Here is a 27,626-nt window from a genome sequence, read left to right as displayed (position 1 = left end):
TTATGATACTAGATAGTAGGTTTAAGATTATGATTATAGATACTAGATTATGATACTAGATAGTAGGTTTAAGATTACTATAGACTTTGCCAGCTTCTTCTGTCTGCTGCTCCATTCCCTTTTTGTGAGGTTTGACACAGCATTTAAAGAAAATGTTAAAAGTATTTAGAAATACACTGTAAGAATGATTTGTAGCCAGAGAAGTACAGATTATGGTGTAAAGTTCAGATGGATTTTGTCTACAGAAGAGAAGATGAAAGGAAACATCATTTCAATTTCCAAATAATTGAGAAGAAATGTGGAATAAACTCATCTTTGTGTCCATGATGAATGAAACAAGAAGTAACAGGTTGAGCTTGAAGTTAGGGAAATTCAGGTGGAGCGCAAGAAGAATGTTTTTTGGCAATGAGAATAGTGAAGCACTAAAATATGTTGCATATGAAGGTTTTGGACTTGCCATCTGTTGCAAATAAATATCTCCAGGTATTACACCAGTAGAGTTGATGCTGTTTCGGGCTAAAGCGTGAGCTAGTTTGCTTTAGGATATCACTTCCAACCCCATTTTTGAAATTAAATTAAACTACAAGTAGAAATTTTTTTTCATAAACAAAGGGTTCTTTAAACCTCTAGGAAAAGCTGTAAAAAGTTCTGTAGTTGAGAAAAGAACTACACAAATTCAAGATATTCAAAGGACATGGTAGATTCTTCATAGCTTGAAAATGAAAGTACTGTAGCCTATATATAATTTACGGGCATGACTCAATAACTCTCTCATAACTGTTTGAAATTACTGGATTTAGTCTGTGTTTTATGGAACATGAAACTTGGTGATCTTGATTCCTATTTAATTTTATTGTGTGACTAAATTTTCCTGGCATATAATTTTCCACATATCTGCATAAGCAGGCATTCAGATAATACCACCCACTGGTTTAAACTCCTTCATGTCCAAAATATTCTATAAAAGCCATAAAAATACATTCACAGACAACATAATGAGCCCAGGTTTTGCTGTGGTTCTCCGGAAGCCCTATGTCTGTAACTGTCCCTCTTGCTGTTGGAAAAGGCCTGAAAAGATGCAGAATATTATCTGGAATGAAGTTGTGATTTTAGGTGACTGTCAGACAGGTTCAAGGTCATGCTGGACAGAACCTTGGGTGACATGGTCTAGCTTAAGGAGCTCCTGCCCATGGCAGAGGGGTTGGAACTATATGATCTTAAGGTCCTTTCTAACCCAAACCACTTTATGGTTTCTGGCTGGATGGCTGCACGCAAAGAGTTGTGGTCAATGGCTCAATGTCCAGCTGGAGACCGGTAACGAGTGGTGTCCCTCAGGGATCGGTGTTGGGACCGGTCTTGTTCAACATCTTTGTCGGTGACATGGACAGTGGGATTGAGTGCGCCCTCAGCAAGTTTGCTGATGACACCAAGCTGTGTGGTTCGGTTGATACGCCGGAGGGAAGGGATGCCATCCAGAGGGACCTCGACACGCTTGTGAGGTGGGCTGATGCCAACCTGATGAAGTTTAACCATGGCAAGTGCAAGGTCCTACACCTGGGTCGGAGCAATCCCAGGCACGGCTACAGGTTGGGCAGAGAAGAGATTCAGAGCAGCCCTGCAGAGAAGGACTTGAGGGTGTTGGTAGATGAGAAGATGAACATGAGCCGGCTTCAGTGTGCGCTCGCAGCCCAGAAAGCCAACCGTATTCTGGGCTGCATCAAAAGGAGCGTGACCAGCAGGTTGAAGGAGGTGATCCTGCCCCTCTACTCTGGTCTCGTGAGACCTCACTTGGAGTATTGTGTGCAGTTCTGGTGTCCTCACATAAAAAGGACATGGAACTGTTGGAACAAGTCCAGAGGAGGGCCACGAGGATGATCAGGGGACTGGAGCACCTCCCCTATGGAGATAGGCTGGGAAAATTGGGGCTGTTCAGCCTGGAGAAGAGAAGGCTGTATGGAGACCTCCTAGCAGCCTTCCAGTATCTGAAGGGGGCCTACAAGGATGCTGGGGAGGAACTATTCATCAGGGACTGTAGTGACAGGACAAGGGGTAACGGGTTCAAACTTAAACAGGGGAAGTTTAGATTGGATATAAGGAAGAAATTCTTTACTGAGAGGGTGGTGAGGCACTGGGAGCCTCAGGGAGGTTGTGAATGCTGCATCCTTGGTGGTGTTCAAGGGCAGGTTGGATGAGGCCTTGGGTGGCATGGTTTAGTGTGAGGTGTCCCTGCCCATGGCAGGGGGGTTGGAACTAGATGATCTTAAGGTCCTTTCCAACCTTAACTATTTTATGATTCTATGATTCTATGTTTATTTTTCTTGCACTGTTTACAATGAGGAAATATTTGTAGAAATCAAATTAAAACCACTGCTGATGAATTTGCAATAATTCTGGTTTTGACTGCTGGATGGGGAGCTAGTTTCTGCACTGGTACATAGGAGTGAGAGAGTTACTGGAGTCACTAGGGCAGCTGGCATGTCTGAGTGCGTGTCGCAACTGGGCTACTTATGAGCAAGGAAACTGGCAGAATGATGACTACACATGCATTCTTAATGACTGTAATTTCATAGAATCATAGAATGGTTTGGGTTGGAAGGCACCTTAAAGCTCATCCAGTTCCAATCCCCCTGCCCCTGGCAGGGACACCTTCTGCTAGACCAGAGTTCTTCTAGGCGTGTCCTACCTCGCCTTGAACACTGCCATGGATGGGGCAGCCACAGCTTCTCTGGGCAACCTGTGCCAGTGTCTCACCACCCTCACAGTAAATAATTTCTTGCTAATATTGAATCTTAATCTACCCTCTTTCAGTTTAAAGCCATTCACCCTTGTCCGATCCCTAAATTCGCTTGTAAGAAGTCCCTGTCCAGCTTTCTTGTCAGCCCCTTTAGATACTGAAGCTGATGTATAGTCTGCTCAGGGCATTCTCTTCTCAAGGCTGAATAAGCTACTTACTGCATGCAAGTAGGAGATATGGAACCAGTGTAATGGCAACTGAAAGCACAGGAAGAAACAAAATTTCCCAGCCATTTTGATAAACCAGATGCCCCATCTAGCTAGAGAGGAGGGACAGACAGAGCTGAAATCCAGGATGGTTGGGAGAAAGGAGATAACTTATTATTTCAGCATTATCTTGCTTTTAAATTTGCTTTTTTGCATTACTCTAACTGCAAACAACATCTATGCTAGTTCATTAGCATATATGGTTGATCGGTTTGTTTAAAATTTGTAAAGCTGCGTGGCATTACATAATATTTATGAGTTGCATTCTTGACATGTTGAAGTTTAGACTTTAATCTTACAGGGAGCTACAGTAAGAAACAGGTTTGAAACCAAATGGCTCAATCTTTGCTAATGCTGTTGTATTTGTCATGTCATGGTTGTGTTTGGAGGAATGCAGTAAAAGGTGAGACTTTAAGAATAAACTGTGTTATCAGAATGGCATCAGAAATGCTGTAAACGTCTCAGAGACTGTAGCAGCAATATTTTGCATGCTCTTAGCATCTTTTGAGAAATATAAAATGCTTCAAAAATACAGGGACTGTTTTTCAGAGTACTAAGAGGAAACAGATGGGATAACTTGAACTTCAGGCACTGAGCTAATTTTCAGACTTATTCAGTGTACATTAGGTCATTAGGCAGAAAGCTACTTTGTGTAACAATGCATTTAATGTGTACTTACCATAAAAGCTATTTCCTGTTATTCTGTAAAGCCAATTAGCTATTTTCCAAATACTAAATTTCATGTCTGTGTCATTTCTTGTTTCATTGTGCAGCATGAAAAAAAAAGGAAATGGCAACCATATAAATTATTATCTTAATGAATGCATCATGCTTTATATTGTAGATTATTTTCTAAGAGGGATTGGGGTACACCTTTAGTTTGTATCAGAGATACTTATTAGGCACAGCCCCTCATTTTTTCTGTGACAGACTCATGCCTTTATGTATTTTGTATAATATAAATTTCTGTTTGTGTGTTGGTTTTGTTTTCATTACTATTTGGTTTATTATTATTTATTCTGCATTCCAGGTATTTCCCCACTACTTTTCTTCTTGTCTGCTGTTCTGTATTATTTGTGTTTCAGGGATATGATATTTTATAAAAGACATTCCTGGCATCTCATCTGGGTCTCGAAATTAAGGAGAATCCTGAAGCTTCTGGCCATCAGCTAAGTCAATTCAGTCCATGAAGGATGCATTTGAGTTTGCACTCTAATAAACGTCTGTGCAGTGTGCATTATTTAGAGATATGATGGCTCTAAATGTGATATGTTAGGGGTTATAGTGTTTCCCAAATTGTGGGCATGCCTCTCCCTGTATGCCAGTTTAGGTTACAGACAGGAGGGAGGGTTGCAAATTCTCTGAAGTTGCAGCTGTAGTAAACAGAAATCTCTGCAAATAATTTTCATTGCAAGTGTTTCTGATGCAAATGTTTGAATTACCAAGGTGTGTGAAATTTTATTGCTGATCCATGAACTGCCTCCACTACATAAACTTGTAAGAAATATCATTTATGAGCTGTAAGCATCAGGGTTTATAACTGTTATACTGCCCTAAATAAATGTTTTAAAGAAATGCTGTCTGTCGTGGTTTCAGCCCAGCCGTAAATCAGAACCACGCAGTCTCTGTCTCGCTCTCCCCCTTCCACTCCCCCCACCCCGCTTCCAGAGGGATGGGGAGGAGAATCGAAAGAATGTAACTCACATGGGTTGAGATAAGAACAGTCCAGTAACTAAGGTATAACACAAACTGCTACTGCTACCACCAATAATAATAATGATAAGGGAAATAACAAGGGAAGAGAATACAACTGCTCACCATCTGCCAACCGATGCCACTCCTGACTGAGCAGTGAACTAGCCCTTCCAGATAACTGCCCCCAGTTCTACATCCTGGGCATGACGTGCTGTGGTATGGAATACCTCTTTGTCTAGTTTGGGTCAGGTGTCCTGTCTCTACTTCCTCCCAGCTTCCCCTCCTCCCTGGCAGAGCATGAGACTCACAAAGTCCTTGGTCAGACTAAACATTACTAAGCAGCAACTAAAAACATCGGTGTTATCAGCGCTGTTCCCAGGCTGAAAGTCAAAAACACAGCACTGCACCAGCCACTAAGAAGGAGAAAAAATGACTGCTACTGCTGAACCCAGGACACTGTACTATGAAAATCTGCTATCAATTCTCAAACTGTGTACATATGTATACAAAAATAGGGGGAGATTAGAAAATGAAGGTATAGTGTAATTAAACACTAATGATTTTAAGCATTTGAGAAGGCCACAAATGTTCACAAATTGTTTTGATACTTCATTGTCCATCCTGTTAAATATGTGTGCCCTTTTTTTTTGTCCACATTTGACTAGTTTTCATTTCAGCTTTTGTTTGTTGAATTGAAAAGCCATCCAGTATTAAAGCTCACATTCATCTGTAAGTTCTTATGATGTGATCAAGTCAGGTCTCTGCTTGTGAGTATGATAAAATAAAGTGGAAAGTATGATGGAAAATGAGTATGATGGAAAACGAGTATGATGGAAAACATCCCTGAATTTGCTCACTGGTTTATCCTGTGCCACATTTTTTGAAGAAATTTACCTGGAAGGCCTAACCAAGATGGAATATTAGCTTGTCTACCTTTTAAACACACAAGCTTGTTTCCCCAAATGATTCTAAAGATCTACACACAGACTAGAAAGTGTACTTAGGTTTTTGTGGTATTCAACATCAGTGCCTTGACAAATGCTGTCACCAGAGAGACCAGATTTCAGCAATTACACCTCTGTGTTCCATGTGGCTGTCCCGCGAAAGGGCGTTTGAAGAGCTATTGCACCGAAAGCAGAAACAGCTTTCCCAGGCACTGATCAGTGATAATTCTGTTTTAAACAGAAGCAAGGAAACAATATGTTCACACTCTGAAAATTTGTATATAGTGCTGTTGCTCCAGGGCAGTGTGCATTTGATTTGAAGGCTTAAGAGAAAATCAGATTCTTAATGTAGAAAAACTAAAAGTTTTTACTCAGAAATTCTGTCTGTCATGATATTTTTGCAGGCTTACCAGTTTTCAGAAAGTTGCATTAATGAGGAACTGTTTATTTTTAATTTGAAAGTTGCTTGGAAAACTTTTTTTCATTGCATGTGTTCAGGAGGCAAAAATAACATCTGATTTCTGTTGATATCAGCTTTTTGCTATGATTATGATTTGTATTTATTATACGCAAACGAGATGTCCTCTATTCCTGTGGTGTTGCTATCATTAAGGAAACTATAAATGAACCATACCTGTGCTCCGTCAACATGACTTCCATTCTCTGCTCTCCAGAGACCGAGATTCTGCCTTAGAGTAATTTGATGTCTGTATTTATACCTGTTTGCTGTTATGTACACAGTTGAATTTTCTGTGTTTTGTGGGGGTTTCTATGTGAAACTGGTTTGCTTTTGCTGATTCAAATGGGAGATTATCAACATCACTTGTTTGTTTGAAAATCACTTGTGGTCAGTGTCAACTAATGGGCTGGGAACTATATCAGAAGGTGCAATCAGCTCCATAATTAGTCATGATTTGTCTCTGTGAGAATCTTAACAGAAATTATACAGCCAAAAAATACTTTATATCAAATTTAATAGAGTTCTTCATCAGTGGATGACATGATCTAGTTATGTATTGTATGTTTTTGTTTTGCAGGATCCATTTATTGAAAACATGAAAACCCTTTTTCAGGCTTAAGTAATTTTTCTTCCGACTATTCTGGTTGAAGTTACTGAATGTTCTCAGTGTGTAAGTAAAGTGATGTTGATTTTTCTATTGAAATTTTTACAAGTGTATTTATTTTCTCTCTCTAAACCACTTTTTTACTCAAACTTTCTGTGCATGAGTGTTGTGTGAATAATAGTGTGGCTATCGAATAACTCAGCATACAGATTTCAGAAACATTAGTTGATGACAGTGACTTATTTGTTTGAAACTTAACATCCATTCCCTCTTCTATCCATCTGGTATCTTGTGATTTTAACTAGTTGTAGACTGTATTGTAAAGATACAGCTGTATTGTAAGGAGGATGCAGTGAGAAGGATTGGGTTTTCAACAATCTGCATTTCAGTATTCTCAGATATAGTAAGGGCTTCCTGGTTAGTGACAGAAGGTCTGAATCAGATAGGTAAAGGAGGGAAATCATGCTGAATTTGTTAGTAACTTAAACAGAAGTCTCATTCCTATAAATGGGAAAAATAGGAAGAGAAACCTTGTATGAACCCTTCTCCCTCTAAGACAGAGGTACTTGATGTAAGTCTGTTATCCTACTGAATACAGGAGACACGGATTTCTAGGATTATACCACAGAGTACTTCTCCGCAGATAGAAGCTCACAGATGAAGTGGACAGATAGAATTTGAGGATAAGAGTGTCATGCAATGTGCATAAATTGTCAAATGCCTTAATATCTGTATTTATCTTATCAGTAATTTAGAGCAGCATCTAGTGTTTCAAGTTATGGCACAGTCACAAGATACATCTAATTATGCAAAAATCTGTTTTTTTTAGCTTTTGACATCTGCACATTCTTAGTCATTAAACTAATGGTGATGTACTAATGCTACCAAGAAAGAAATATTTTTCTTGTGCTCTGGCAATAGAAAGAAAAAAGAAGAGTGCTATATTTTGCAGTTAATGGAAGAGACAGATCCATGTCAAGAACATGGTAATGAAATTAAGAGAGTTAGTTATTTCTATAATGAACTTTTTATATATATATTAAACTTTAGGTTTTGTTATTTGCTGTTTGCTTGCTTGCTCTTATTATACTGAGGAATGAAACTGGGAAGAAAACAATGTTCTTACTATGAAGTAAATTTTCTGCCCTCTCCCTGCCCCTTTAAGAAACTCCCTTCCTAACAGGAGAAGGTAAACTTTACACAGGAATACAAGAGAAGATACTTGTCTAAATGTTTTGCTCTTAGCTGCAAGTCCCAAGGCTTTCTTTTAACAGCCACAAATATAAATCTTGGTGTTTTCCATGCCTTCTTTTTTTCTGATTGTAAATATTATAGTATGCGAAAAGGACAGAAGGAGTTTGAGTTCTGTCTTTACTCCCTGTGCCTTATTTTTCACAGGGACAGAGTGATGAAGAAGGCACAGCAGAAAAAAGATGTCTAGGTAAGGATCTGTTTTGTATACTAGCTGGTACAGCATTATAAATGTGACTGCTTTTGACTGTAGCAGATTTAAAGCTATTACAGAATGATGCTTTACTGATCTTTAAAATTCTGGTCTCTTAACTGAACTTGTCTCGAGAACATACTATTGCTTTCTGGAAGAATAACTTACACTGGAACTTAAAATGGCTTATTGTTGCTTCCATCACAGAACACTTAGCTCTTTATTTCTTTAAAACCATCTTTAGTTGTTTCCTTTGCTGATGATATCTATCAAGCAAAGTGTTTGATCACAATTGTTTTTCTCTTTGCATGCATTAAGGCTGTCTGGCTTTTAAGAACAGCATAGTTCCTTCAGTAGAATTCTTCCAGCAAACCCCATAGTAACTCTCTTATCGTCAGGAAAGACGGTAGAAAAGATTTACAATCTACCCAATAAAGAGTGGGGAAAAAAAATAAATTAGACAGTAATGGGTTCTGTTGATGTAACTGTAAGAGAAATAACTGTACTTAGCAGTAGGGCTTACCATTACTGTAAACATGTTACTATCCAATACCTGTTGCTCGCAGGCTTTTTATATAACTTTCAATTAAATAAATGTAAGTGATTTCAGATATGAGGATAAATGTTGTGAGCTTTATTTTATTAAAACATGGTTTGTATATTTTGATGGAAGAACAGCGTAATGTGATACTGACTGCATTTTGGGCTCTGATCTTGTATTTATGGAATAGTCTATTTGACTTCAAGATTTAGTTTTTATAACATTTAATGAACATACATTATAGCCTGGGAATAATACAAAAATGAAAATAAAAGAATAAAACACAGTAATATATAACTCTTAATTTCTAACCAAAAGCTTTCAATAAAGAGCAAATTTTGTTCCAATATTTAATGTATACTGGAAAGTTCAGCTGGTTAAAACCTCAGAATGAAATATAAAATAGAACAGCTCTTGTTTTCATATGGTTTTACAAATATATTTCCAGCTGAACAAAAAAACCCCCTTCTTTGCTTTCAATAAACATAACTATGATTTCAGCAGAAATAAAATAATTGATTAATATTTAGGTGATTAGTCTTCAAAAATATCACCCATGCACTTTTCCCTTTTTTACAGCATTCCCAGTGAGATCACAAAATTTCATTTACTGTTGTCAGAAGAGCAACTAAGCTCCTCCTTCCACCCCTCCCACAGGCATCCTGATACAAAAGAAAACTTTCTGCATAGGAGCTAGATAAATAGACAGGATGTTCTTTTGTATGAAACGGTGCAGGTCGGAAAATGAAGACTCTGTCTCTTTGAAGATACAAGCTAGCCGAAATTAGCAAAAGAAATCAGTGTGAAGGTGTTTTATTTTGAAGGGGATGTAAGTATTTTGGTTTTGCTAAATGTTTGTATACTATGAGAAATCTCAACTGCTAATTTACTTAATTTAAACCTATGTATGTTTCATTAAAATATTCAGGGATGTATGCATACAAGTGTGTGTATATATATAAGACGCATGCACACATGTTTTGGAGTCTTAGATGTGGTCTTATTTAAGGTATAGGTGATACCAATTTCAGTGACACAGGTAGAATGTGCCTAAGAAAACGTGTCTTTAATGTAACCCTATTCTATTGCTGTAAACATGTAGCTATTCCTGTATTTGACATGTGACATTTTACTAAATGTTAATATATTTCTCAGATTAATTACTGACTGCCTTTTTGTCTTCTTGTTTTGTTATATGGGCTTATGCCCTCAAATTGGCTTTACTACTATCTAACCTGAGTTATACTTATCCTGACATAATGGAATTTCTTTATCAACACAGATCTGGAATGGTTTTCTCATAAAATGCTGGTGAGTGGTATTTCTCAGGATTTTTAGGTAATGCACAGTCTAGCCTGTGGCATGCATTTCTGATTTTGGGATATGAGTGAATAGATTTTATTATGTTGATATTGTGAATAACTCTGTATATTACATCTGTTAAAAAACAAAGCAACCAAAACCAGGCCCCACTGATAGATATTTATCCAAGCACAAAGGTTTGCCTGGGGCTAGGGGGACTGGGAAGCAAAGAGTAGGGGACAAAGTGTGAGTTTCAAGAAATGGACATGTATTTTAGAAACAGCAGTAGTCCAATAAAATGTCCAAGTTTGATTTTTCAAAGTACTAAAATCTTTAAAATCTGTTCATAATTAATTGTAGGTAGGTTATAGCAGTAGCTCTTTGCAAGGTATTGTGCAATACAGAGAAGAGATAATTCCTACCCTATTCCATAAGGTGCTTCTGTGAGCTGTTTTCTTGGTTTTTTTGTATTCCAGGTGAACGGATGAACAGTTGTTCATGTGACATAAATATTTGAGCTAGTACATTTGATTTCGTGCTTTCAAACAAAAGCCTACCACATGGATACATTTTTATTCTTTTTTCCCCATATCAAAGAATCTACTAAATGCATATTAAACCCCAACTGAACAGATAGTTTACCCTTTATTTTTTCAGATCCAGGTGCTCACAGGAAATATTCAGTGGGTGGCTATTGACAGGGGAGTGGATAGAAATAATTTGAGACTCAGAATTGATTATAATACAAGCTAGAACTAGATTGAAACACAAGGACATTTTTCTATTTATGTTCCCACTAGTTTTATTGAGGTTGATAGGGCTTGGAACAAGTTGGTCTAGTGGAAGGTGTCCCTGCCTGTGGCAAGGGATTGGAACTGGATGAGCTTTAAGGTCCCTTCCATATACTTGGTAACTCCTCCTCAAAAAGCACCCCTTACTGACTTTGATAGTGTTTTATTGAGCAGTCCTGTTTGTTAAAATTCCTCTCTTACAGACTGTTAAATATCTTGCAGTCAATAGTTTGATTGCTGTTATCTTGCTGCATTTAAAAGGACCTCTGCATGCTTTTGAAGAGTTCTGAAATTCACATAAATGGAACCAAATTAAAGAGTTGCACACAGGGCTTGAATTTGTATTTTGTCTTTCATTCTGAAAGTTTTAATCTGTTAGTTGTCATCTCCAGTGATTAGCCATTACCCTAGTGAACATTTTGTAATTTGTGCCTGGAAAATACTGCATTAATAGACTAATTTTTTGACAGCACTTTGCTATTCTAGAGGAAATTGTCCTAAAGGTCATCTTTTATCTTAAGAAATTTTTATAGATAATTGTGCTATAATAATGCCCACGTGTCTATTTTGTTTAATGACTTCTTGTTCATCCCTTTCTAATACTTTGCAGATCACTTGTTCCATAAATTTTACCACTATATCTGGATTTCCTTGGGTTTTGACATAAAAAGATTCTGTGTCATTTTCACAGTACCAGAGTCAGCCTTAAGTCAGCTAGGCTAACTGAAAACCATGGCTAGTTGTACACACTGAATCATAGAATTGAATCATAGAATCCTAGAATACCAGGTCGGAAGGGACCTCAAGGATCTTCTGATCCAAGCTTTCCTGGCAAAAGCATGATGTAGGCTAGATAACCCAGCATCCTGTCTAACTGAACCTTAAAACTGTCCAGTGTTGGGAAACCCACTACTTGCCTGGAGAGAGTATTCCAATGGCTGATTGTTCTCAGGGTGAAAAATTTTCCTTTTGCGTCCAATAGGAATGTTCCTGGGAGTACTCACTCTGTCTTTTCGAAATTTTTTAGTCATCTGTATTGCAAGGAGCTTTTTAGTCACATCTTTGTAGCTTCATTTTTCTTAACCTAAGTCACAATCTATAAATACTTGGCAGCTGATGAAAGGCCAAAAAGTCTGTTATTCAATGTAAGCACACATGGACTGCTGGTAGAGGTCTTCTGAAGAAATCCTCTCACATTGTCTGTGGATGTTTGCCCACTTACAACTTTTAGTCACTGCTGCTGAAGGGGATGTATTCTTTTTTTTGTTCTTGATCACTGCTTTTTGACAGATTCAGCCTTCATTTTTTTTTTTTTTTTTAATTCAGCTCCAAAATCCTTAATACTAAAATTATGTTTATGAGGGTCCTCGAATGATTCCAGGAGAGGGCAACAAAGCTGGTGACAGGGCTGGAAGGAATGTCCTATGAGAAGCAGCTGAGGAATTTGGGCTTGTCTGCTCTGGAGAAAAGGGGGCTGAGGGGAGACCTCATTGCTCTCTACAGCACCCTCTACAGAAGGAGAGGTGGAGATGGAGATGCTGCTCTCTTCTCCCTGGGATCCGGGGAGGATGCATGGGTTCAGAGGGGATGAATGCTTCAAACCTGCACCATGGGAGTTTCAGACAGGACAGGAGAAAGTGTTTCTTTACCTAGAGAGTGGTCAAACACTGGGACAGGCTTCCTAGAGAGGTGATGGATGCCCCAAGCCTGTCAGTGTTTAAGAGGTGTCTGGAAAATGCCCTTTAGTAACATGCTTTGACATTTGGTCAGCCCTGAATTGGTCAGGCAGTTGGACTAGGTGATTGTTGTAGGTTCCTTCCAACTGAAATAGTCTATTCTATTACAGTCTATTCTAGTCTAGTCTATTCTAGTCTAATCTAATATGGGTTTCACAGAAGTAAGAACTCATCTGATAGATACTATTTTTAATTTGTGTATTATTTCTGTTATTTTCTAATTGTCAGTAGCTTTCTCTTTTAAGTTACTTCTAGCACTGGAAATAAACATATAGAAGGAAAAATGGATCCCTTGTTTTGGTCTTCAGAAACTAACAACTTTCGACCTTTCACCCGTGAGTCCTTGGCAGCAATCGAGAAAAGAATTGCTGAGAAAAAATCCCAGCAAGCAGAAGCTAAAAGGGAGAACAAGGACAAAGAAGTTGAAGAAAATACGCTTACTCCTAAGCTTGATCTGAAAACCTGCAAAAAACTGCCATCTCTGTATGGGGATATTCCTGTGAAGCTCATTGGGGAACCCCTGGAGGATATTGATTCATACTACAGTGATCACAAGGTTAAAATTTTCAAAAGCATTATTTTATTCAATTTTGTCTTCTGAACTCTTAAGAGATAGTAAGACCTCTATTCAGAAGCTGGTGGGTTTTGATTCTTCTGTAGACAGATCTTCAAATATTATTGGTGGGTTTGGGGTCAGGAGTGCTAAGGTGTGCTGCACATTGTGTAATGAAAAGGTATTTTAAGTTCCAGTCAGCAATTAGGATTAATTGTGAAAACCTGATGCACTTGGTAGATACACTTTGATAGGAAATATATTCTGGGATAACTGATGCTTTGTTTTCCAGTGCAACTTATATGATGTCTGTGGGGCTGAGCTTACTGTCATATAAACAGTGCTTGTCAAACAGTAGATGACTTACTGCATTTGTTTTGTTGAATGACAAATATTAAACAAATTGGGGGAGACGTGTGATATTTCAAGTACTCTGGGTAGCAAACCCACATATTTTCATTATAGTAAATTAATTTCCAGTTATTTTATGTCTCATCAGTTTTGTTTATTGTACCATATTGATATTGCATACTCTCCATGATATTTCAAAGTGGTTTGTGTTGTTGCCTACAGGACTGTATAAAGTAGGTACTCTAGAAATCCCTTCTGAATTAGATGCCTATTGTGTGATTACTTACTATTAAGGGGTACTTGACCTGAGGAGCAGAAGCTTCCATCCAATCCTATGTTGCTTTCTTTAATTTATACCAGCAAGTTACTGGAATATAATAATTTAATCAGAGAACATGCAGAAAGCTTTTTTCTTCCAGAGATTTCTTTTCTTAAAGTAATCAGTAATATTCTTGATGAAGAGAAACTAAGGCTGATTCAGTTCAAGATATTTACATAAAAGGTAGTGGACTGTGCTTTTTTAATAAAGAGATTTCATTTTTACTTCATGTGGCAAAAATCCTTAGAGCTTCATAGACCTTAAGGTAGCTTAGAGGGTATTTACAGTGCTACTTGGTAATTTAGATATGTTTCAAAGCTAAAATTTTTAGTTTAGGACTAGATTCTGGCAGTCCTACACAACATGTGTTTTGTAAATAATTTTTCGTAGCCTATAAAGCTATCCAAGAGTAAGGTACTTTTGACTATGATTAACACCATTGTTACAGTCCAAAAATAATATCCTTTGATTACTTTGAGTATCATCGCTTGCTCTTCAAATTCATTCCCATTGCTAACTTCTTCCTCACAGGCAATAATGAACTTTTGTCTTTTAACTTTTGTTCCTGCTCATGGCAGGGGGTGTTGGAACTAGATGATCTTTAAGATCCGTTCCAACCCAAACCATTCTATGATTCTGTGGTTTAAGTAGCTGCTGTCTTTCTTTCAGAATGTAGTATCGTCAAACCATAGTTCCAAGTAAGAGTACAGGAAAGCATTACTCATAATTGCAGTTAGATATAGTTCTAAATTAAATGCAGATTTGAAAACCTGAACATTTAATTTTGGGGTGAAATTTTGTTTCATTAAAATGTTTGATACTGTATGAATATTTTTTCTTTTTTTTTCTTTTTTTTTTTTTTCCTAGACTTTTATGGTATTAAACAAAAGTAGGATTATTTACCGGTTTACTGCCACATCTGCCTTGTGTATAATTAGTCCTTTTAATCCAGTCAGAAAAGCAGCAATTAAAATTATGATCCATTCATATCCTTTTATTGGTTTCCCTTACTTCAGTTTTAAAATATACTGTAACCTTTTCTGTTGTTCTGTTCCTTTGTTCATATGAATGTAAATGTAAGCTCATGTTAGCTGTGAGAGAGATTTTTCTAAAGTTATAATGAATGTTGGTTTACAACATCTGAGATATTTGCATGGTGTTGGTTGGTAAAATGCCAAAAAATCTCAATCTGCAAATCTGCAGATAATACTGTTATAAAACAACATTTGAAGGCTACTGTATGATATTTTAGCCCTTACCCAGAACTCTTTGGAAATCCCTACTGTGGTGACAAGCCTAAGTTTAAAAAAACCCACAAAACCCAGTGACATCCTGGGAAGGATGTGATTTTCAGCCAAGCTTTGCCGAAAGAGTCTGATGTTATCCCCGAAAATGTGTTCTGCACTCAAGCTTAGAAAGTTCTGAAGAGCCACTCATTTTTTTAATCTTTTTTTGCAATAATATGAATGCAGTTTGGAGTATGTAAAAATGTGAAAGATCACAGGTGTAAAACCATAGGCTGAATAGTTTCCTCTCTTTCTGCCAAACATCTAATTTCACTCAGAATTATTAATTTGAAGAAATAAGTCCTTTTATGGGAACTTACGGCTGACTTTGAATGTGCATTCATGCTATTAGAAATTGCTAAATTTACTATTCAGTTTCAAATAAACCCTAAATGCAAGACCTATGTTTGTTAAAAAAAAACAAACACTTTTATTAGGGTAAACTTTTATTATAAGTAAACTTTCATGAAGTGTTTTTTCTTATGTATGTTTTCATCACCTGACACATAAAATGAGAAAGCTTTCTGAACTTGTGGCAGAGCTTAAGTGTCTCCTTTAGGCATGTGTATATGGATTTCCAGTTTCAAGGAAGAGTGATTCTTGGTAGTTAAGCTTTTTCATCTGTTTTTCCTAGGCTTAAAAGCTTAAAACTCTCTTTATTATGGGACTGTGGCCCATTTCTCTTTATGTCCTGCTGCTGCCAGGAAGAAATGAAGGTTTCTAAAGTTTCAAATAGCAGTAGACAGCAGAGGACTCAAGATTTTTTTTCAGTAATGTTCTTCATCTCTTCTGTCAAACGTATTATGTTCTGCTCGTGTCCTAACTTCCAAAACTATCTTCAAATGCAAATAATTCATTTTTATTTTTAAATCATTAAGTTTATTCATCTCAGCAGAATTTTGATCTGACATCATTTTCTTTGGAAAATACATGAAAAGTCCTGATCATATTCAAACCCAAAGAAATTATTTGAATATCTGTACGGTTTCTTAAGTGTAAATCAGCAACTTTTTTGAACATCATTTTTTTATAGAATAGAACTTTTTCCTTAACTTATTATTCACATTATTTACTGGCTTTATTATATGTACTGTGGTACTCAATTGTGTTTCCATGGCTATAAAACTTCCATATGAACTCTACTGGACAGAGTAAGTATTTCAGTTACCATTTTTCACTCTTTCTTGGAATACTAACATGCTGGACTGAAGAATTTGAATAATGCGGTGATTCAATTCTGGGGCTTTAAAATTCTCAGGCAGACCTCTTGGGCAAGATTTGGGATTATTCTTATTATTATGTCACACAGTCTTCTGTGGAGCTTCAGTGCCTTTTCTTAGAGGCTTACACCATATGCCCTTATTTCTATGTTACCTAATTTTGACATCTGATGTAACATAGAAGGTTGTCCCATTTTTCCTTTTAAGAATTAAACCTTTTAGAGAGACTGTACAGTAGGATTCTAACTTAATATCTCTCGTTCTAAGGCAATAACCTGAATTTCTGCTATGACTGGCTGATGCGAAAGCTATAAAGGGATAAATATTAATTCCATTCTTCCTTGCTGTTTACATTAGAAAACAGTTACTTTAGGAAGCCACTTAAGGTTTTGCTATCTTTTATAATTGTACAATGTATCAAGTGTAACTTGAGCTTATGTTCCAGAATTAAATCTTGAAAATGTGTCTGGAGCCTCAGGGTTGCTATAATTTTAATTCCTCTAATTTTGGGATAAACACGGTGATAATGATAGCTTAATTTTATGTAGGATTTGTCAGAATAAATGTATAGAATGTGCAAACTTTATAGGCTAAAAATAAGTCTTTGCTGTTATTGTTCTTCTGCCAAAATGTTGAGGCTTGGGAATTTGCTAGCCTGCTTTAGTACCTAAACACAGCCATAAAAACATTTCATAAGGAAATATGAATCATTCTTCATCCAGAAACAGTATCATATACTTATGTGAACATATGTGTTTATAGATTGACATATAGATCGTGCTAAAATTCAGGAAGGCATCCTCTTATACTCATGGTCTTTCTGAAATTAATGTAATCTGTCTTATTTTACCTCACATTTTCTACCTTCATCTCCTAAATCATACAAAAGGTAGGAATGTGCCTGAATGTTTCTCAATCTCATAAACATTTTTATTTCTGCAACTTTAATATGCACTTTCCTTCTCAGATATATTTTTACTGGCATATATACTTGTGAAATATTGATAAAAGTAGTAGCAGCAGGATTTGTTTGGAATGAATTTACCTTTCTTCGAGATCCATGGAACTGCATGGATTTTGTCACTACTGTCGTAATGTAAGTAGAATTCAGTGTTCTTTTGCACTCGAGGGATAAACACCCAAATAAAATGCTGTTTGATATTGCTGAAGATCGTTAGAGTGTTTGGCATCCTACCTGCTTAAGGGTTACTGTGGTTGAATCATCCTTTGCATATCTGCAAAGAGAAGAATAGTCTAGGCCTTAAAGCAAGACCTAAATGCAAAGCTCATTTTAAAACTGATTGTTCTCAATATAGTACATATTTAAATTTTGTTAAGAGGTGATTGCATAGACAACCAAACCCAAGCATGCTCGTTTATATTCTTAGTTTAATCTGAATCAGCTGAAACTCATTTGAGAAGGATCCAAAGTGGATCACAAGGGTATTGAATGACATGGTGATAAATAAAAGGTAAGCCCCAAGAATTATTTCCTTAATGCTTAAGGAAAAACACACTTAACTTTGCATACAAAGTTATGGTCTCTGAAATGGCTTTCACTTGTTGGAAAGATGATGTTGGAGTTCAAATAGATGATCTTGTGAAAGCACAATGTGTTTTCATGGTCAGAAAAGGAAATAGAAAATGAGGACCTTATGGGTAAGAAATAAAGAAAGAAGCAGAACATATAGTTATTTCTATGTGTGGTCTTATATTTTTCTCTAGGACAATATGTCATTTTGCTCCTGACATCTCAAAAGAATTAAAAGAAGATACAGAGAAGCTGTATATCTTTTATTCCATACAATAACAAACAAAATAGAGTAGAACTATAATGAAAAAAGAAAATTTAGAGCAGAAATATGGTTGAAGTCTGTAGCATAAAGCCAAAAAGAGAATAAGTAATCTTATTTTATTTTTTTTTTCTCCTACAACAAAAGCCAAAGGCACCAAATGAAGTTGTCATATGGCAGAATAAAAAAGGAGTAATTTTTCACACTACATTCCTCCTATGGGAGGTTGTGGATGGAAAGAACTTAGTTTGATCCGGAAGTCATCTGCACAAAATCCCAGATAAAAACATATTAAGCGTTACTTTTAACATAAATATACTATGCCTTGTTCAGGAAGTCCCTGAGCTATAAACTTACTGGAAAAATTAAAACTGGGAAGCATCACTGTCTTGATTCTAAACTCCCCTGTAAGCGCCTGTTGTGGGTAATTCTTGAAGACAGGGTAATAGGCCAGATGGAATACTGCTCTGATCAGTTTTAAATTCATATCAAAACCAACTAGCTATGTGGACAAGAAATGAGGAAGAAACCAAGTCAGAATTTGCATCTCAAATACAGAATGTTAATCTTGAAAGCAAAATAGTCTTACTTGCAGCAGTGAACGGATTCATTCATGTCCAGTCACAGAGCTTTCAAAGCAAATCTGTCATGTAGCATTTCTGAATGATTTTCAGTTGTCATGTTCCAATTTATTAGGGGTGTAGAGTCATTTAGATTGGAAGGGACCTTCTATTGATAATGTGGTTTAGCTCTGTGCTAAAAGCAGTACTAATTTAGATTAGGCTGCTCAGGACCTCGTGCAGGGAAGTTCTGAGTTTCTCTAAGCGTGGAGGTTCAGCAACGTCTCTGAGCTAGCTATTCCAACCACATTGTGTTGGGTTTTTTTCTCTCAAATTTCTAATTGAAATGTCTTGTGTAGCAACTTCTGTCTGTTGCCTCTCATTCTTTCATGGTGAGCTTTCAAGAACAGATCCATCTTCTCTAAGCCCTTACATTGGACAGCTGCAGCCAGCAATTAGATTCCTGCTCCAGCACATTAGCCTGCTCTTCTTCAGACTCAACAAATCGAATCCAGCCTAATAATTTAACCATCTAATTGTCTTACTGCCCTCCTTAGAGCCCTGGTTGGACCTACTCCACTATGAAAAATGTCTGAAAATGAAAAAGATGGACACAGATTCATTCTCAGAAATCACTTCCTTCAATGCATGAGCTAGACTTCTCAATATATGAGCTAGACTCATGCTAATCTAGCCCAGCATGTGATAAGGGTTCTGTTTCACAAGTGTGCTCTGCTCATGCATGCTCAGTTTGTCTTCCGTGACCCTAAGTCCTTTTCTGCACAGCTGCTCATTATCTAGTCTGTCCTGAGGTCCCACTTGTGGTCATGCTGACTTGGGAGCAAGATTTTGTCTTTGGTTTTGCTGACCTTCGTGAGGTTTGTACAGTCCATAACTCCAGTCTGTCAAGTTCATGCTGCAGAGCAGATTTGACATGCCTTGTATTGACTGCTTTCCCTCACGGTTAGTATTTGTGAACTTGAAGGCAAACTCTGTTCCATTCTTCAGGATGTTAATGAAATTGTTAAAAAATATTTGCCCCAGGACTGACCCATGAGGGATGCCAATAGTTACCAGCCACCAGCTGAACTTGGACCCTTCAATCACAGCACATAGATGCGTGGATAATATTTCACTTCCACAGATATATACACTAGATTCAAGGACCTGAGAGGCCTGAGAGCAGACCTCACTAATCAAGGCAATGCTGAGTAGTTTCAGCTTTTGAATGTCCTTTGGCTCTAGGTTCCCTGCCTCCTTAAACAACAGGCCCAGGGTTTCTTTAGTCAACTTTTTACTGCTGATGTACTTAAAATAGCCCTTCTTGTTGCCCTTCATATCTCTTGCTAGCTTCAACTTCAGCTGAACACTTTGTCTTTCCTTGTTTCATCTCTGCATGCTTGGCAATGTCTTACTGTCCTTTCCCAGAGCTGTGTCTGCTTCAACCTTCTGCGCACTTCCTTTTTGAATATGAGATTAGTCAGGAGTTCCCTGTTCAGCCGATCTGGTTTTCTGCCACATCTGTTTGACTTTCTACAGAGTAGAGTGTGTCATTCCTGTGCCTTAAAGATAATACACTTGAAGATCAACCAGATGTTCTGGGGGCTGCTTTTCCCTTTGGGCAGTTTCAGATGCCTGAACATGCTGAAATCTGCTGTCCTAAAGCCCAAGATTGTTATTCTTCTGTTCATCTTGCTTATTTCTCTTGGGGTCTTAAATTCCACAATCTCATGGGTTCTGAAGCAAAGGCTGCCATCAACAGTTATACCCCTGACTGTTTTTTCCTTTTTTGTAAATAATAGGTTATGAACTCAGATGTCATCACACACATATATATGTATATGAGCAAAGTATTCTTATGGGTAATCTGTAAACTACTAAGGAGCTTACACATTGTTAATCATCAGCCACTATCAAGAAGTCCAGCAACTGTATGAACAATTTAATTTTATGTTCTTACTTTCATACCCATGCTCCTAATTAATTTGTATTCAAGCAGATACAAGCACTTTGCACTATAGTATCTCCTTCTGGATTTTTTTTGGAGAGGGGTCCTGTCATGCAACAAATAAAAATGTTTGGAACAGTTAACTGAAGTGCAGTTATTACTTAAGGTACTTGAGAATTATTGAGTCTTACAGGCTAGGCAAAGTCACAGTGTTCTGATCTATTGCTGACAAAGGTCATGCTTTGAGTGAGAGGTCAAACTCCAGAGGTCCTTTCCAATCAACATTTATCAGATTCTGATAACTTCTGAGAACTTTTATTTTAAGGAATTATGTTACCACTTATGATCCTGTCATAAGATGAATTACAATTCATGTCCATTCAGACATGAAAGACACCTTGTAAAATATATTATGTAGTATAAAGCCTGCTTAAGTGCTGTATAGAACATGCTACTTTTAAAGTATCAATTTTCTGATATTTTAAAATTGTTGAAATTATTAAATTGAAACTAGCTTCAATAATCAAGTACCTAGCTGACTGTTAAACAGAAGTTAGAAAGAGAACCATGTGGTACAAAATTAACATACTGTAAACCTAGCTTTGCTCAACACCCTTCTCCTAAAGTATATATTGTGTAGTTTTGAGGTAGCTGCAACATATACTTTCATGTGGTGTTCTAAATCAGATTAGCCTCTGACAGTTATGACATTGAACGTTTTGTATTTATTTGACATTTGATGGCTAAGAACTCAAAAATTAAGCATCCAAATCAACATTAAGCAAAAGCCTTATTTCTTCCAGAGGTACTATTCAAAAGTCTTATTATTTTATATCAATATCTAAAAATGGACTTAGATTCCTAACTTTATGTATCTACCTTAGGACATAGTTGACCTATTTAGTTGTTGTACTTTATTCATTACTGTGTGCTTAATATGCATATGCTCTGAAAAGCTAGATCTTTGTCATTCAGTTATATGGTGATTTAATTTTATAGGTATGCTACTATGGGCAAGGGTTCAGCTCTTCGAACTTTCAGAGTACTGAGGACTTTGAAAGCTATTTCAGTAATACCAGGTAAGGAACAACATGTTTTGCTGGTTTTCTCTGTGCTTCAGCAGTATGCTAATTCTAATTCCTCTCCTGTTCTTGTCTTCAGTTTTCTGGTCAATTTTTGTGACTGTTAAGGAGATTGAAATGTGTAACTGTTTTGCAGTCTGTAGTAAATTTCAGCAGCACCCCAACAGAATATTTTTTATCATTGTTGTGGTTTAAGTCTAGCTGGTAACTCAGTACCTGCAGCTGCTCACTCACCCGGTGCAGACCTTAGAGTGTAGAAAGTGCCTCCACTTGTCTTTTAAGGCAAGGGTGCATAATGGACAGGGCTGCACTCGGTGTGCACTGGTGGAGGTCCTCCCGCAGCAGGGGCTGATCTGCAGGACACTGTCAGTAGTTAAAAGACATCAGGGAAGCTTAGAGGGAGCTGGACTGCTTGCCTCAGGCCCAAACTGTTCAGGGGCCAGGAGCATCACTCACCCTGCTGTCATCATCTATATTACCCTTACAATTTCCATGTAATTGTAAATATATTCTTTTATTTTTCTATTGTAACAGGAATTAAACAAAAGAAATATTTAATTTTTAATATTAATACCACCAATCAGTACTTTTTATTTCATATTCAGTATGGAGAAGAGAGATTAAATGTAATTTTACTTTTTTCTTATCAAAGACTTCTAGAAAAATCATGGATATCACTCCCTGGCTATGTCACATTTCAAATTCAGTTATTCTGCCAGAATATTGGTCTTCAGTTTGTATGTAACCGATTTTCACAGAATTACAGAATGGTCGAGATTGGAAGGGGCCTCTGGACGTCATCTGGTCCAGCCCGTCTTCTCAAGCAGAACCATCTAGAGCTGGTTGACCAAGACTGTGTCCAGACAGCTTTTGAGTATCTTTGAGAATGGAGACTCACCAATGTCCCTGAGCAACCTGTGCAAGTGCTCAGTCACCCTCACAGTGAAAATGTGTTTCCTGATGTTCAGAGGGAACCACCTGTGTTTCAGTTCGTGCACATGGCTTACAGACTTGTCACTGGGTACCACTGAAAAGAGCCTGGCTCCACTCTTTTGCATTTTCCCTTCAGATATTTATACACAGTGGGATCCTCCCTGACCCTTCCTTTCTCCAGGCTGAACAGTCCCAGATCTCTCAGCCTTTCCTCACAGGAAAGGTGCTCCAGTCCTTGTCATCTTTGTGACCCTTTAGAGGACTCTTTCCAGTATGCCCTGGTATGTCATGTCCAGTACTCCAGGTGTGACCTCTCCAGTGCTGAGTAGAGCGGAATAATCACCTCCTTTGATGTGCTGGCCATGCTTTGCTTAATGCAGCCCAGGATGCCATTCATATTTGTTGCAAGAAAACATTGCTGTGTCATGTTCAGCTTGTGCCCACCAGAACCCCAGGTCTTGTTCTGCCAAGCTGCGTTCCAGCTAGGTGGTCCCCAGCATACATTTTTTTCTCTTCCTAGTGTCACAGATCCTCTTTTGTTTTTAAACTGGTGATATCTGTAAGGCATTAACTTCAAAGACAAAATTCCATGAGGTCAGCAGAAGCTATCCTTTATTGTAATGTATATTTGGCACAATGTGAAGTACTTGTTGAATGTTAATCAAGCACAGAAATCTGTCCATATTCATTAACATTCTTAAGGAGTTTGCTTAGATGCCATCTTAATTTAGAATTTTCAAGTTAGCAAAATTAGTGTTAGAAGGAAGTAAAAGCCAGATAAGATATGATTAGGAATTTTAAGTAAAAACACATTCATCATTCCTATGATTTATTTTACCTCATTTAGTATTCTGAAGTTACAAAACCATAACATACTTGCAAATGTTGTATATTACTATACGAGAACACTACTGCATTCCTCTTCTCATTTTGCGTATTGTTGAATCTTACTTTTCTAGGTCTGAAAATCATCGTAAATTCACTTATTGAATCTGTTAAGAGACTTACAGATGTGTTGATCTTCACTGTTTTTTGCTTGAGTGTATTTGCTCTAATAGGCCTTCAGCTTTTTATGGGCAATTTAACATCCAAATGTGTCCTCAATAATACTGTTTACGATGATGAATTATGTAAGGATGCTAAGATCTATGTACCAGATGCTGAAGGTAAATTTTATTCTTTTCTCTTATTTCATAATGTGTGTATTTTTTTATGTATGTCCTGGGGTTTTTTTTAACAGAGATGTTAAAATATAGTTGCACATATTTCTCACGAGAATATATGTCCTTCCATTTGCACAAGTACTAATAGGAAGTCTCTGGGGCAACTGAATGTGAGATTAGTGGATCCTGGATTTGGAGAAAGAGTAGCAGTTTGTAGGATAGAAGAGACTGAGTTTTTTATAAGCATTTGCTTCTTTACCTATGCACGTTGTATGGGGATCCTAATTTGAGGGGTACTGCACAGAGAGTGTTTCAATTACTTAATTATACCATTCAGGGATTTTGCCAGCTTCTAACAGAGATTTTTATTTTTACCAGAGATCAAATAAAATCTTACCTTGTGAGCTGCTCATGATTTTATCTTTTTTTTAATAGCCATAGGGACAGATCTGTTGAGAAACAACCCTATGTGCCCTTTGTTGTGAAAGGAGTCTTTCACAGAGATTTGATCCAGCAAGGTTTCTTCTTTTAAAGTGCAACAATGTATGGTTTACTGCCAGAGTGCTGTAAGAACTGACAACTTCTGATTTTTTGATTCCTTGATTTATTAAGTAATTTATTTATTTTTATTAGATATCTGCGCTAGAATGAATAAATCTTCTGAAATATTGCTCTGTGGGTTCAGTTCATATCCTGAGTAAGTGAACAAAACAGTTTTAGTGTACTTCCTTATTTTTTCCTCGGGGTATATTTTCTGGCCTAAAGGAATGATGATGAAGAGGGTGGAATGTCTGTGTGTTATTAAATTAAAGCCCAGATATTTTGCATCAGAAAAAGAATGAAGTATAGTACTAGGATGCAAGCAATTATTTATGTGCTTTGCTGCTAACCACTGGTAATATCATGGTAATGTAATATTATATGCATGAGTAGGAAAAGAGATAGTAAAGAGTTGTGAAATATGAATAAACACTCCTGCTGTTGGTGAATTATTTTTTAAATATCCATTTTTTCCACTCTTTATCTGTTTGAATGTAACCTACATCAGTGGAGAATTTCTCTCTAGTCAGAAACTAGGCAGAACTAGAGTTTCTGTCTAGCCGGTTTGATTGGACAAATTACTTTCTAGAATTGTCTGATATAAATCAGCCCTTCTAGCAGAATTATATTGGGGAATAATGAAACACACTTGCAGATAAACTGACCAAATATATATTTGATTTTGTGTACTGGATGCTTTTAGGTACAACCTAACACTGCAAGTGAACACTGTTTAATGTTTCTTTTGTTGCTAGCAATGAGTGCCCAAAAAACTATATCTGTAGCAAGACTGGGAAGAATCCTGACTTTGGTTATACAAGTTTTGATCATTTTGGCTGGGCTTTCCTTTCTTTGTTCCGTCTTATGACACAGGATTACTGGGAACGTCTCTACAGACAAGTAGGTACTTTTATTACCTACTATAATGACTTGAGACATGCAGTTTAGAATATTATGTCCACTAGAAAATTCTGCACCTGTCTCAACATTACTGATACCAAATTTCTTCTAAAATCAATGTAAATATTAAAGAATTACCTTCAAGTGACTAAGTTGGTACACCTTCTGTGAGTGACACTGGATGGGAGCAATCCTGCTGTGTATGCTCATTGGAAAACACACTTGGGTCAGTGATTAATAGTTAAATATTAATATGAAACCGCCAAAGACTTTGGGTATATAGTGGATTTGGCTAGTGAGCTTACTGCTGCTGCATTGGAGATGAGGACTTGTTACACACAGTTTCTCTTCCTTTGAAGTCCTGACTCCTCACAAAAGCCTTTTGGCTCAACATATACACTGATTTCAAAAACTTTCTGACAATTGGTACCAGAAAAAAAAAAAAAAAGGAACCTTTATGTTTTGATTCAGAGAGCTGAATTTAACTTTCATGTTCCACTTTTTGGTAAAAATGGGACAAAAACTGCATGTAGTGAACTGTCTGGGTCCCTTACGTCTATGCTGGGCCTTTGCTAGAAAGGTATTATCCTCTGCCTTGTTCTGTAACTTTCATATGGTCCACCTTAACTTATTTACAGCAGCCTTTACAAATTCAGAAAATGTAACAGTAAGCAATCAGTCTAAATACTGCCTCTGATTCTCTTATCACATCATCTTTCATGATTGTTTAGATAATACTAACTTTCATCTGTATTACTGAGTTTTATTAATTTCTCCGGTAGCCACCTGTATACCGCTTTACAGCTGAAGTTGTCTTCTCTTAACTTAAACTCTGATGATCATTTGCCCAATTTGCTGTGAGATACTAAATTTAATTTTAAGAATGTATTTTGTAAATTATTCTCTGCAATGGCATCATTATGAATGTTTGATGGTCTGTTAAGAAAGAGAAAACATTGTGTGATCACAGAGACATTTTTAAGAGATGAAATTTAATCACTTGGAGGCCAGGGGAACTCCTAACTAGATGTATTTCTACACCTTTTATTTAACTTAGACCAGAGGTATATCCTACTGTTTTTTAATGAAAACAGTGCAGCATGTTGAGCCTTTGTTTTGTATAGGAAAATAAATTGTTCAAAGTTAGTTAGAAATTCTGTTTTAAAAGTTAGTTTGTATAGAAATTATTATAACCTTTATTTATTATAACCTTTTCCTCACAGACTATCCGTACATCTGGAAAGAGCTACGTTTTATTTTTTATGGCAGTCATCTTTTTATGCTCATTTTATCTCTTCAATCTGATCTTGGCTGTGGTAACTTTGGCATATAAAGAGCAAAATAAAGCTATAGAGGAAAAGGAGAAATTACTTCAGGATGCCTATCAAATTCTAGAGAAAGAACAGGTTTGTAAATTATTACAGATAAAATATGTATAATATATGGTTCCTTTTGTTTTCTTCTGTTTGTGAATTAGGGAAATAAGAGTTTTAATTAAACATCTGCTTTTTGAAATATTTTCTTACACTTCATTTGTCTTTCTGTCTCTTTATAAATGCATGTGTGTGCATATAAATGCAAATATATAAAAATATATATAAATACATATAAGCATTTCTGTGTTACAAACTAACAGAATAAGTCCAAGTTAAATCATATTAAGTTTTAAGATTTGCAGACCTGATATTGCACAGGACTGGCTTGCTGGCTAGTATACAGCTTTCATGGTATTGCACAGGTGCCTGTGCTCTGTGGTTTACCCCATTCTTGTATGCTGCTACTATTGCTGAGTACAAAAAATCCTTTGTCTGAATATTCCTTCTTGCTATTACTGCATAGTTTGATGAAGGAAGTATGAGTGCATAAATTTGTCTATATAAGAAAAATCGTCACTTCTACAGTTCCTTGATATTGGAAGCTCTGATGCTGATAAATTTCAGGACTGATTAAAAATGTAAGCTTCCTGAGAGCCACTTGTTTGGCTCTTTAAGGCATGTTGTGCCTTTTTTTGAGTGACTGTATGCAGAAGGCCTACCATTTGACAAGAGCAGTCATAGTCTTTGTCCAGGCTAATGCCATTAGTTCCATATTAATGTAGATGGACATCCAGAGACGGTGTTAATTTCTTTGCTGTTGGTTTGAAGACCTCATAGACACACATCAGATTTCTATAGTGTTTCCTCTTGGCACAGTATTGCCTAGATTCATTCATTACTTGCCTGTATAGAAGCAGGTGTCACCTTGTTATTTCTGAGAAATTATTTTATTTCTGAGAAATGAAGGTCTGAGCTGAGGCAACAAGATATACTGGAAGTTATTGGTAGGACATTTTATATTCTAACTTTTTATAAAAGATGCCTCTGATTTGCTGCTAACAATCAGAAAAGTCAGACTTGTAAAAGGACATGCAAATATTCTCTAGCAACTATCCAATTTCATCATTAAGGTGACTTGCATCACC

At 36.9% G+C, this 27,626-nt stretch overlaps 1 protein-coding gene across 1 annotated transcript in view; it reads left to right on the top strand.

Moving 5' to 3' along the window:
* Positions 1-12,800: 12,800 nt before the first annotated feature.
* LOC308216930 (sodium channel protein type 5 subunit alpha-like) overlaps positions 12,801-27,626 on the top strand; it is a gene marked incomplete at both ends in the record, with an annotated part of 43,706 nt that continues 28,880 nt past the window's right edge. Inside the window, 8 exons of the mRNA XM_080609632.1 lie at positions 12,801-13,073; positions 14,608-14,798; positions 17,214-17,342; positions 21,547-21,626; positions 23,522-23,728; positions 24,359-24,422; positions 25,021-25,165; positions 26,389-26,571. Of these exons, the coding sequence (XP_080465758.1) occupies positions 12,801-13,073; positions 14,608-14,798; positions 17,214-17,342; positions 21,547-21,626; positions 23,522-23,728; positions 24,359-24,422; positions 25,021-25,165; positions 26,389-26,571 (1,272 nt within the window). The remainder of the gene's footprint in view (positions 13,074-14,607; positions 14,799-17,213; positions 17,343-21,546; positions 21,627-23,521; positions 23,729-24,358; positions 24,423-25,020; positions 25,166-26,388; positions 26,572-27,626) is intronic.

This window comes from Psittacula echo, assembly GCF_963264785.1.
Source record: "Psittacula echo genome assembly, chromosome: 2".
In the NCBI taxonomy this organism is placed as follows: Eukaryota; Metazoa; Chordata; class Aves; order Psittaciformes; family Psittacidae; genus Psittacula; species Psittacula echo.
The sequence above is the reverse complement of the archived record's forward strand: the minus strand, read 5'-3'. Positions and strand labels throughout refer to the sequence as shown.